The sequence below is a fragment of the Marmota marmota genome, unplaced genomic scaffold (genome assembly GCF_001458135.2).
Source record: "Marmota marmota marmota unplaced genomic scaffold, marMar, whole genome shotgun sequence".
NCBI classification, from domain to species: Eukaryota; Metazoa; Chordata; class Mammalia; order Rodentia; family Sciuridae; genus Marmota; species Marmota marmota.
This window is the reverse complement of record NW_026000026.1, coordinates 15515138-15527582: the sequence shown is the minus strand read 5'-3', so window position 1 is coordinate 15527582 and position 12445 is coordinate 15515138. Positions and strand designations below refer to the sequence as shown.

Here is a 12445-nt window from a genome sequence, read left to right as displayed (position 1 = left end):
AGCTGAAGGATGTTTCAGGTCCCGTGCCTGCTTCTGAGCAGGGGCAAGTTGCCCCCACCCTGGAGCCTGTTGCCTGCAGAACACAGGGAAGGCACCAGGGCTGCGATGGCAGGCGAGGAAGCCCCTGCTGGGTATTTCCCCATCCTCCTCCAAGTCGATGGCTTTCCCTGGGAAAAAAGAAATAGCCGGCACCTTTCAGGGGCTTTCTGAAACTAGAGGGTAGTCGGGAACTGGGGGGAGGAGAGAGGGGTGGCTGCAGAGAAGCCTTCGTCTGTGAACAAAGTCTGCAGCACCTCTGGCCTCACTGTGTGCAGCCTCCTGTGAAGCCTGTGGGGCTGGGGTCCCCATACTGCGATGGAGGACTCCACTGAATTAGGTGGAGTTTCTAGGGACCATGTGGCATGTACGAGCCAGCACTGCCCTCTCCTGCTGCAGTAGAGATGTACTGGGCCTTTTTATTTTGAGACAGGGTTTTATTAAGTTGCCCAAGCTGACCTCAAACTTTTGATCCTCCTGCTGGGGTCAGGCATGTATCACTGCGCCCTATACCCTCCACTTCCAGGAGGCTGGAGAGATTGCTGAAACCTCAGGCCTGAGCAAGGGAGATGGATCCGCATGTCCCTGTTAGTGTGTAGCATAGGCAGATGGCCTTGGGCAGGTGCTTGACCTCAGGCCTGAGTTTCTGCCGTGGGGAGACCAGTTATTGCATAGGACTGTGGGAGTTTCTGTGGAGTATGTGGCTCCTCTCAGCCATGGCATCCTTGGGGACTGAGGTCTCTGTCCACTTGTCCAAGGCAGGACAGTTAATGGTTGAGAATGATGTGCGAAGTTAGCGTCCTGGCACAGGCTTGCTTCCCGTCTGGCCCAGCTGTGACTGACCCCACTGTCCTGTGAGCAGGCTGTGTCCCATACCCAGACAGCCTGTGTGCAAGATCTCACACGGACCACCTCTGCCCCTGCCCACAGCCCCAGACCCCGCACCTGGAGGAAGACTTGAAGGAGGTGTTGCGTTCCGAGGCTGGCATTGAGCTCATTATTGAGGATGACACGAGGCCCGAGAAACAGAAGAGGAAGCCCGGAGTGAGTGGTGGGGGTACCCGGTCCCTGTTCCCAGTCTAGGCATGGGGAGCTAGAGCCATGGGGAAGAACTTAGGCCTGGGGACACTTGGTGAAAGTGGGGTGACTTATTGATAAACAGACAAGTGAGGCCCTAGAATTTTACCTGGACCCTCCCCTTCCCCCTGTGAGTGGTAGACTTGTTTGTCCAGTGTTGTGATAGGACTCTTCTGCCGTGGGCCCTAGGCTGGCTGTAGTGGCTGCAGTAGTGACAGGACCTAGTCACACCTTCATAGAGTTCAGCAGGTAGAGTCGCATGCTCAGCGGATATCCCTTGACCATCTGAGTCCCTGTGGGATGAAGGGCAGTAGAAGGGGACTCGGATTCCTAGGGCCTTCTTCAGATGGGAAGAGCTAGCCAGGCAAGGGAGAGGGGCCATTGAGCAGGATGGGGCATTGTTTCAGGGAGGCAGAGCAGGGAGACACACACCTGGGTGAGGGGCAAGGACTGTTCTCAGGCTGGCACAGATGCCAGGCTTAGTCAGCCTCCTCCTGCTGCACCGCCTGTCTCTGCCAGTCCTGTTTAGGGGCATGCTTGGTGTGATGGAAGCTGGGGTGGGGAGGCTGTGTGTGGCCTCTCAGGGTTGAAGAGCAGGCTTCTTAGTAGACATACGTTCATGTTGTGTCCTGTTCACTATCGCAGTGTCCTGCAGGACGGGGTCCACGTGGGTATGGAATCTGTACCAGGGCTGAGGGGTCCACCCCTCCCCCCGCCATGTTCTTAACAACAAGTCCCCACCAGCTAGACCTCACTCGACTCCAGTGTGGCAGTGCCTGGTTCCATGAAAATCTCTGACAAGGGCCATCAAGGTGCAAACTGTAGGAATCCCTAACCACCTCCTTTCTCCCCAACCACAGCTGCGGAGGAGCCCCATCAAGAAAGTCCGAAAGTCCCTGGCTCTTGACATTGTGGATGAGGATGTGAAGCTGATGATGTCTACACTGCCCAAGACTCTGTCCTTGGTAAGGGGTCAGCTGTGGCCATTCTGTCTCAGGGCCACAGAGGCTCTTCTGCTCTGGGGAGGGTAGTTTCCCTGGGAGCCTTCTGCCTCTACAGCTGTTTGGTCAGTGTCAGTTGCAGTTGCGGTGGTCTGTGGATCCTCAGACTGGATTTAGAAGGGTGGGGCCTTGCAGGAAGGGGGAAGGCAGGGAAGGGTGAGTCTGTTTTCTCCCCAACCCCCCGCCCCCTCTGCCCTCCCTGGCTGCACTGGCAGCTTTCTCTCACAGGTTTTATTTGGTGGGAGTTGCACTGCTAGAATACCATGGTTTCTAAACCATGAGTCTGGGGTCCCCAGCACCCTCCCTTGCATTATGTAACCCTGCAGAGGGTCAATGATGTGTCTCAAGGCATGGCCAGGTGATTGGGACACATCAGCCCTGAGGTGGGTGCCATCTGGTTCCCAGGCCAATGGGCTTCCTGTGCTAGGTCTGGCTGACCTCAGCTAGGTTAGTGCTTACACAGAATATGGGTCCCCAGAAACCATGTTGTGCTAGTGACCCTTTGTAGCTGAGGATAGGGTGAGCCTGGCCTGTCCTGATCCCCAGTAGGGAGACAGAATAGTAGTGGGTCATGACCAGAGGTTAAGAATCAACTGATCGTGTCTTGAAATTAGACTGCTGCTCCTGTGGTCCTTTTCCTGGCAGAAAAGTCTCACTGTGTCTGGGTATGTCTTTTTTTTTTTTTTTTTTGGTGCTGGAAATCAAACCCAGGGCCTTATGCACGCTGGGCACATACACTATACTGAGATAGGCCTGTGAAATAATTTCCCAAAGCACCTGCATCTGGGGTTGGGGGTCCTGGGCTTGAGTCCTGATGCCATCACTTATTCTCTGGGGTCTTCCCTGTAAAAGGGCACTGTACAAGACCAGGTGGACTGTTGGGAGCAAAGGGCCAAGCAGACAGTGAGGCTGGATAGGTGGGAGGGGGGCTTGGTTTGCTGCATCTCTTTGATGTTGGTAAATATTTTTGATACCAGGAAAGCTAGATGGCATGTTGGCCCTGGAGCTCCACAAGACAGGGCCAGCATTTCTGGGTGCAGGGCTCTGAGAGGGCACTTTGCAAATGCCCTTAAAAGATTGGGTGGATTCATTAAACCACATCTGAAAGAGGAAGTTAACGTCCTTCCCAGAATCTCAGCAGCCAGGAGGTGGCAGTGCCAGGCTGTGATTCTGGGTTTTTCTTCCCGGCTCACTAACAACTTGTAGCTAAATGGTGACTGACTTGGTTTTGATTGCAGCCAACAAATGTCCCATCCAGCTCCTCCAGCCTCTCCTTGCCAGGTGTCAAAGAAGACAACAGCTTGCTCAACCAGGGCTTCCTACAGGCCAAGCCTGAGAAGGTGGTAGCCCAGAAGCCCCGAGGCCACTTTCCAGCCCCTGCCCCTGTGAGTGCTAATCCACCTCCTTTGGGTCTGTTCTGCTGCCTTCTTCACCTCAGGGCCTTTGCACAGTTCTTCTCTCTGCCTGAGTGCTGCCCTGCTGTATGTCTGATACCTTAATGCTGTGATCTCAATCCAGGCATCACTTCCTCGGGGAAGCCTTCTTCGACCTCACTCTGGAGAGACTCTCCTGCCCAGAGTCCCCCCTCTGACCTGGGTCTCACTTATAGCTGAGTCATTGTTTGGTTTGCTTACTCTTCATCTCTATCCTCACCAACCTCCTGCTTCACAATTGAAACCCACAGACAGGGAGCCACTAACTCAGGGCCCCCCAGGAAAGTCTCAGGACGAGGTGGCTTTCAGATTCTAGAGGGAGAGTCATAGAAATGTCCCAGACCCCCTGACCAGGGCCCCAAAGGTTTGCTGGGAGCATGCTGTCCTGCCTGGATGGTAACCCTCTTGCCTTCTCCCAGATGACCAGCGCCTGGAAGACAGTGGCCTGCGGGGGGACTAGGGATCAGCTCTTCATGCAGGAAAAAGCCCGGCAGCTCCTGGGCCGCCTGAAGCCCAGCCACACATCGCGTACCCTCATCTTGTCCTGAAGGGCCTGGAGGGCATGTACCTGTTTCTCATGTTTACAGGGGTTGGAGGTGGTGGAGGGGTCTGGATTCAAGAGTCACATTTAAGTGAGACCAACTACAGGGAGCCTTCTGCCACCAGCCCCTCCTCTACTGACTGCTCAGGTGGTGACAGGAGGGCCACACACTATCCTGTCACCAAGTCCTGGTGCTAACAGAACAAAGTCCCACTCCTGGGCCTGCCTGTCCCCTCCCCAGTGCCACAGGGAGCAAGCCTTATTGCCTTCTCCCAAGTTCAGGTCTAGGTCAGGCCTGGCCTCATCTCAGACCCCTGCATGGGACAGGGGACAGGGCTGGGTGCTCTTTTTCTCAACCTCTGTTGGTACTTTTTCTTGCAAAAATAAAATTGACTTTCTCCTTGTGCTGCTCTGGACTCTTCTTTCTCTTGGGCCCTCGTCCTCAGAATGCAGTCTTGCCTGTACATCCTGGGCCTAGGTGCTCTGGACCCTTTTCCCCAGAGGGTCTCAGTGATCAGGAAGCAGGTTCTCTTGGTTTTGCTCCCAGTGGGCATCTCTGCCGAGCTCTCAGAACTCTTGGCCCAAAATGGGGTGGGATTGGACAGGATGGGAGAGTGCAGTGGGGTGGTACATTTGAACCTTACATGACACTGGCTGTGAATTCACCTGGTATCAAACGAGCCATTGCTTTAAGCTGAGCCAAGGATCCAGGTGCTGTTTGAGCATGACCTGGGGCACCTCAGTTCTAGTGGGACTCTGCAGCCATGAAAGAACTTGGTCATGGGGATTGGTCCAGGGTTGGTGTCTTCCTAGACCAATGTGATGTGTCATCCTAAGTGCTGAGGGGCAGAGGCTGGGAGTAGGGGGTAGGAGTGCTGGGTTCTGCCTGGGAGCGGGCAGGTGTTTTCTAGTTAAGATTGTGGATGATGAGTGCCCTGACAGGGTCCAGGTGCTGGCCTGGCATTTGATGGCTAACATGTTCTCCAGGTGAGGCTGAGAGGCCAACACAAAAGCCGGGGGCTAGTTCATTCAGTAACGAATAAGTAGCCCAGTGAGTCACTGCTTCCTGCAGCTACATGCTTGGGTGAGTCATATGACTTGCTGCGCCCAATGGGACTTGGAGAATCTGCTGAGGGAGACAAGAATTCCCACTGTCCCAGCTGAGAATGGGAGCAAGGCCATCCCAAACCACCAGCCTCACTTGATGTGGCAGGCCAGAGGGACTGCCCAGCTGATCACAGACTTAGGAGAAATGGTACGTCTGTATGGTTTTGTCTGGTGAAGTTGTGTTGTGGGTGGCTTGTTACACAGCAGAAACTGATAACAGACGCTGGCATGGGGGCTGGGGTGTGGGGCACTTGTGGGGCCCAGGATCAGTCAGTCAAGAGTCTTGGCTTTCCTGGGTCAGGAGAAGACCAGAGCTGATGGCTTGAGCCTGGGTTTGGGCCAACATGGGGTGGGGGGAGGGGGGAGGCTTGGCTGTGAGAAGCTTGCCTGGAAGAATGGTATTCACCGAGGAAGTCTCCGGGCTTGGTGAAGCAGGGAGGTGACACTCTGGGGGGCTGTTGGGGATAAATGTCAAGGTGTAGGGTATTGGTTTAGGGTAATGTTTGAGGCATTGGAGCACATTTCCTTGCATATCTTTCTATTATTAGTGTTTTTTGTCATGTTGGGGATCGAACCTAAGACCTCATGCATACATTTGGTGTTTCAGCCTACCCTGCTCTATATTTGTCTTTTTTTTTTAATTATAAAAAAACTTACATGGAATTTAAATGATATTCATAAATATATAAATCGAAATGGAGAAGCTTCCTCTCAACCTCCATGCCTGTTTTCCTCAGAGGGAAGAACAACTAAGGGCTAATGAGATACTGGATTGTGCAGATGGATGACTTTAGACCTCGGTCAAATGCAGCCTGCGACTCAGGACTCAGGTCTCAGGTCTCAGGTGGCCTGAGATGCTGCATTTCTGAGAAGCTCTTAGGTGGTGCAAGCTGGGCATGGCACTTGGTGAACCACTGAGCCAATGGGCTCCGATCCCTTCTGCAGGCTGGGCTCAGTTTTTATGTTCTGTTTTCTTCTTCTTCCTCTTTTTTTACTGCTGGGGATTGAAACAGTGGGGCTTAACCACCGAACCACATCCCCTAGCCCTTTTTATTTACGTTTTTTTAATTTTGAGACTGGGTCTCACTAAGTTGCTTAGGGCCTTGCTAAGTGGCTGAGGCTGACTCTGAATTTGCAATCCTCCTTGCCGCAGCCTCCGGAGGGATTACAGGCATGCACGACTGTGCCTAGTTTATGTTCTGTTAATTGTGGTAAAAACACATATCAAAAAAATTTTAAAACACAACAACAAAAAAATTTTTTTTTTCTTAATACTGGGGATTGAACCTAGGGCCTTGTACATGTGAGGCAAGTGCTCTACACCTAAGCTACTAACCCTTCTTAAGGTCTTTATTCTGAGACAGGGTCTCACTGAGTCGCCCTGACTTGTGGTGAGCCGCTTTTGTCGTTTTTGTAGACTATGGTCGCCATTACAAGATGGCGCTGGCTCCGCTGTGGTCTGTGACAAACAACTCCTAATTTGGGAGAGTTGGCGCATGACTTTTCATCACCCTATGAGAAAGCTCCACGTGGCAGCTTTGCATTGGGGCTTGAGATGCTTTATTAAGGCTGGGAGGGGCATCCGGGAGAGAGAAGAAGAAATATCAAGGGCCTGAATAAACTGCTAAAAGAAGATTCCTGAGTTGCGTCTTCCTTGCGGGCAAGGGGTCGCGACACTGACTGGCCTTGATACTCCTGCCTCAGCTTCCTTAGTAGGAATGTGGGACCATACTGGAGTGTGTGACCATACCTGGCTTCCATTTTACTCTAAGTAAAGTCTAGTTCAGCAGAACTCAGGGCAACCAATCTCCAGACCATTTTCATTTTGCAAAATTGAAACTGTACCCATCTAAACAATGTATGCCTGCTCCATCTTCCCTCAGCCCCTGGCAACCACCATTCCACTTCCTGTCTCTGAGTTTGACTATTTTTTTAATTGATTTTATTTTTTAAATACATGACAGTAGTCTGAGTTTGACTATTATAGGGACCTCATGTACATGGAATTGCATAGAATTTGTCCTTTAGTGACCGGCTTATTTCACTTAGCAATGTCCTCCAGGTTCATTCCTGTGATAGCATGTATCAGAATTTTCTTCCTTGGGCCAGGTTTGTGGCTCAGTGGTGGAGCACTCGCCTAGCACTGGTGAGGCACTGAGTTCAATCCTCAGCACCACATAAAGATAAATAAATAAAGGTATTCTGTCCATAAATAAATAAATACACACACACACACACACACACACACACACACGAACTTCCTTCCTTTGAAGGCTGAGTTTTTTTTGGTTGTTGTTGTTTGTTTTTGGTACTGGGGATTGAACCCAGGGGCACTCAACCACTGAGACACATCCCCAGCCCTATTTTGTATTTTATTTAGAGACGGTCTCGCTGAATTTCTTAGTGTCTTGCTTTTGCTGAGGCTGGCTTTGAACTCTCAATCCTCCTGCCTCCACCTTCCGAACCCCTGGGATTATAGGCATGGGCCACTGTACCTGACTGAAGGCCGAATCTTATTCCATCGAATGGATATATCACATTCTTGTTTATTGGTCGATCTGTCAATGGCCCTTGGGCTGGTTCAATATTGGGGCCAATGTGAGTAACACTGCTATGAATATGAGTGCACAAATGTCGTCAAGATGCTACTTTTGATTCTTTTGGCAATCAGAAGTCAACTGGTGGGACAGAATAGTTTATGCTTTGCTTCCATTCTGTTTTCAATATATGCTGGTAGATTAGGCTATGCCTCGATGGTGACTCTCTGAGGCCACCTGGTGTCCACTGGTGGCCTTGCAGCAGCAGATTAAACAGGCCATAGAAAGCCCTTGAAACCTTTTCCTGAATTTTAGGCCCCCCTCTTCAGCATTCTTACCAAGAGTTTTCTGGTCTTTGCTTTAACACTTCTGTTAATGGTAGAGGTGACTGTTACTTGATGTCAAGTCCATTTCTGGAAATCAATTGTGAATTCTATGTTTGGAAGGAAAAGAAATCTCCCGCTTGTAATGTCTAGACCAGCAGAAGTAGTTAAGGGTCACAGGAAGCTGGTTCATAGGGAAACTGCTTCCCAGGACAGGTAGACCAGGAGTCGCTTGAGAGGGTGAGCCACTTTCTCAGGGGTCCCCAGAGCAAGTCTGATCTGTTTTATTGTCTCTAAAGATGACAGCAGTGTTGTTTTAAGGCCCTCTAGGTTGAGTTTTGGGTTTTCACCTTTAGCCAGATGTGTTTAAAAGCAATTAAAATTGAGTTTCACAGAGTTGGGAATCAAACTTTTCATTGCTAAGACTAGTGGTCTCACCTAGTCAGGACTAAGGTATGACTTGTGTATTAACTGGTGCCGACCTGCAGGTGTGCAGGTGAAAGTTATGTAATGGTCTCTACCAAGGATGGGCAAGCCTGAGTCACATGCCCCTTGGGAAGGGGTAATTGGAAGGATGTCCGTCTTCTCCATGAGAGCCCCTGCACCCTGCTCAGCCAGCATCAGCACAAGCCTAGTACACAGTCGGTGCCCAGTAATGGTTCTGTCCTGCCAATGGGGCAGAGAAAGTCCTAGGGCAGCCAGGACCAAAGTGGTGGAGAAGGCTTTGTTATTTATTGTTATTAATTTTTAACTTAATTCTACTATAGTCAGGAGACATAGTCTGTTTAGATCCAAGTCTAAAATTTGTTGACTTGCTTCATGGTCGAGCATATGATCAATATTTTAAATTTCTTTTATGCATCTGAAAAGAATGTGGCTAGGGAAGTGTCCCCTTTTTTCTAGGTTAGGTCATTTGTTCATGCTATGTTAAAAATATTCAGTATCCTGTGTTTATTATTTTTCTCTGCTTGTTTTTGGGGACTTAGATTAGCCAGACCTCGAATGATACATGATAAGAATGTTGTTTTAAAAGATTGTATATTGGGATGGTTTTGTTACTTGGCATTATTGTCACAATAACTAGCTGATACAGAAGAGAGACTTGTGTCAACTGTAAAACCCTGAGGAAAATGCAGGATGTGTCCTGGGCTCAAACAGGTGGGGGAGGATCTTAGGAACCTTGGGGGTTTCTAGAACTTTGCTAGAAACAAGTGGGATAAAGGATTCTGGAATCCAAAGCCATTGTGACTATGTTGTGTCTTGGTTGTTCCTAGGGCTGGAGGCACCTGACGAAAGCAGGGGTCCTGGCCTCTGGCACCCTCCATGCTCCTCCTGGCAGCCCCAGACAGAGCTCTGACTCTGGATCCCACAGACCTGGGTGTGAATCCCAGTGTGGCTATTACTAGTTGTGTGTCTCTTCACTGCATTAGTCCTTGGGTCCTCTGCTATAAAATGGAGAATCCCTAAATTTTCAGAGCTGTTGAAGGGATTCGACAGAACAGTGACACACACTTGGTGCTCAGATAAATCATAAAATAATTTCAGATAAATCATAAAATAAGTTCTAGATATTCTAGATATTAAATTCTAGGACCTGCCTTGAAGGGCAGGTACTAGAATATGGCAAGTCAGGACTTGAGCCCAGTCTTGGACCTTAAGGCCAGCACCCCAGTGGGCCCTGTTCTGTGTCATCACTTGTGTCATAGTTACCAACCATGCAGGAGTGTGGTGAAGCAGGAAAACATAAGCATTAAAGGTTCAGTTTTCAAAAACTTTCTGTGGAAGTGCAACATACATACTGAAAACAGTACCAGCTCCAAGTGGGTGCAGGTAAAGGTTCACAAAGTGAACAGACTCATGTAACGTTCCCAGACCAAACCCCAGAACTGGACCAGCGCCTAGGGACCCTCTCCAAACCCACCAGGGGTAACCACCATCCTGACTCCAACACTGTAGATTTCTTTTTCTTAAGTGTGTGTGAACTGAATTTCACATGATGTGAGGTTCAGCCAAGTTATCTGGGTAGTTTGTTCATTCTTTGGTATCCGTTTTGTTTTTGACAATAACTGTAAATATTCATGGGGTATGATGTGATGCTCTGATGTATGAACATATTGTGGAATGATTAAATCAAACTAACATCTATTACGTCACATACTTATATTTATCCTTTTTTTTTTTTTTGGTGGTGAGGATATTTAAAATTTTTCTTCAATTTTGAAATAGATGAAACTGCCTAGTATTCTTCCTATGACTTTCCCCCAGTTTACCCATACTCCCCAAGGGTGGGTGGCTTGTGTCCAGCCTGGCTATTATATGAGCACCCTGCCTTCATAGTTTGGGGAGCTCTTGTGCTCATTACTGGATTCTACATATCTGAGAGTGGAATTGCTGGGGATGGGTTCCATTTATGTAGGGCACTTGCCACTCGCCAGCTTTGGGAACCACGGCAATTACTTAGCTACCCAGACTCACTTTTTGTATCTGAATTTGGAACTTGCCCCTCAAGTATTGGGGCCAAGGACTTCATATAATAATTTCTGTAAGACATCTGGCCCCAGGGAGCTCCTCTTTCTTCTCTCCTTCCTCTGCCCTAAGATTCAGTTTTCCACCAGGAACCTATTGTAGAGAACTTGCCTGCTACCTAGGACCACGGCCTGTTCCCTAGCTCTCCTGTGTGGTCAGCTGCTGGGCAGCCTCAGCATTCGCCATGGACAGTCACTGCTAAGATTTTGTGATTGTTTTCCTGGGAACCAGCCGGCCAATTAGAGGCACGGTATGAAGAATGAAGAGAGGAGGGAACACTTGGCTGAGCTCCAGCTCAGGAATTTTAGAACTGACATTCCTTTCTTGCCAGGTCATTCCCCCAGGTCTTCAGAGGAGAGTTTTATGCCCCTGTTTTTCCTTTTTTTTTTTTCTTTTTTTCTTTTTGGTACTGGGGATTGAATCCAAGGGTGTTCAACTACTGAGCCACATCCCCAGCCCTTGTTTTATATTTTATTTAAAGACAAGTTCTCATTGAATTGCTTAGAGCCTCATAAGTGGCTGAAGCTGGCATTGAACTTATGATTCTCCTGTTGGAGGCGCTGGGATTACAGATGTGTGCCACCATGCCCGGCATGCCCTTACATTTCTTTTCTTTTCTTTCTTTCTTTTTTTTTAAAATACCACCAACTCCAATTTTATTTTTTTAATATTTTTACTTTATTTTTATGTGGTGCTGAGGATCGAACCCAGGGCCTCGAATGTACTAGGTGAGCACGCTACCACTGAGCCACGGCCCCAGCCCCTGCTATATTTCTTGACTATTCCTTAAACACCCTGAGTCAGGCCAGAAGGTTTGTTGAGTAGAAGCTGCCCACAGGAAGCTGTGGCAAGATGGAGCTTTCTGTCACTGTGTGTGGTGGCCTTCCGCATTGTGTGGAGGATTCTAAAGGGTATTGTCCAGGCTCCAGAGCTGTGATTGATTAGTTATGGCTGGGAGAGCTTGGTGGTATTTACTACTATTTCTGGTTCAAAAGTATTGGCTATTGTGGATCAGAATTGACTTGTATTTGACTTAGTGCATTAAATGGAATGTTTCTAAATAGGTGAGTTAAATCCTTTTTTACGTTTATATGATTTATTGATTTTTGGGGATAGATATTTTACCATTTTATTTGGTGTTTTCTTTTGACTATTGAATTTATCAAATTTTCTGTAATCCTCTGGTCCTTTTTCTCCTCTTGCCTAGTTTTAGAAATATAAAATATTTTATTTTAGAAACTATTTTAAATTTTAAATATATGCATTTATTATGTTTCCATCCTCCTGAATGATATCCTCTCCTAGTGTTTTTTTTTTTTTGGTCTAAAAGTTTTAAAAATCATTTTAATTGCAAAAGTTGATTAATTTTTCAGATGACTAAATTTGCTTAAGTTTTTTATAAATTCATTTTTTCATCATTGACTCTTACCCCTTACATTTTTTGGCTGAATAATACCACCATTGTGACAGTTGTCAGCACTGAGGGATTTTGTGATAGTTTTACATGGGTTGAATTATTTATTCCACCTCACAATCATAAGAATTCATTGTCCCTATTTTGTGGATGAAGAAACAATCAGAACTTAAGTAACTCCCCAAAAGAAGTCCAGCAGGCAGCAGGCAGCAGGCAGCAGAGCTGGGATTCAACTCAGAACAGTAGGCTCAAGAGTCCATTCTGGTCCTGTTGCTCTTTACTCTCTGCATTTAAGCCTTTTATTTTGAAATCATTTTAGACATACAGAAAGCTTGCAGAGATCATGTGCATAGTACCCACGTACCCTTTACCCAACTACCCCTAACATTCGTATTTACAAAACAATGGTGCATTAGCAAAACCGTGAAGCTGGCTGGGGTCTAACACTGT

At 48.1% G+C, this 12445-nt stretch overlaps 1 protein-coding gene across 1 annotated transcript in view; it reads left to right on the top strand.

Annotated features, from left to right (window-relative positions):
- The window catches only part of Mybl2 (MYB proto-oncogene like 2), a 35109-nt gene extending 30615 nt beyond the window's left edge, over positions 1 to 4494 (top strand). The window contains exons 11-14 of the mRNA XM_015480561.2: positions 967 to 1080; positions 1974 to 2078; positions 3353 to 3499; positions 3967 to 4494. Of these exons, the coding sequence (XP_015336047.1) occupies positions 967 to 1080; positions 1974 to 2078; positions 3353 to 3499; positions 3967 to 4095 (495 nt within the window). The 3' untranslated portion in view covers positions 4096 to 4494. The remainder of the gene's footprint in view (positions 1 to 966; positions 1081 to 1973; positions 2079 to 3352; positions 3500 to 3966) is intronic.
- The last annotated feature ends 7951 nt before the right edge of the window (positions 4495 to 12445 follow it).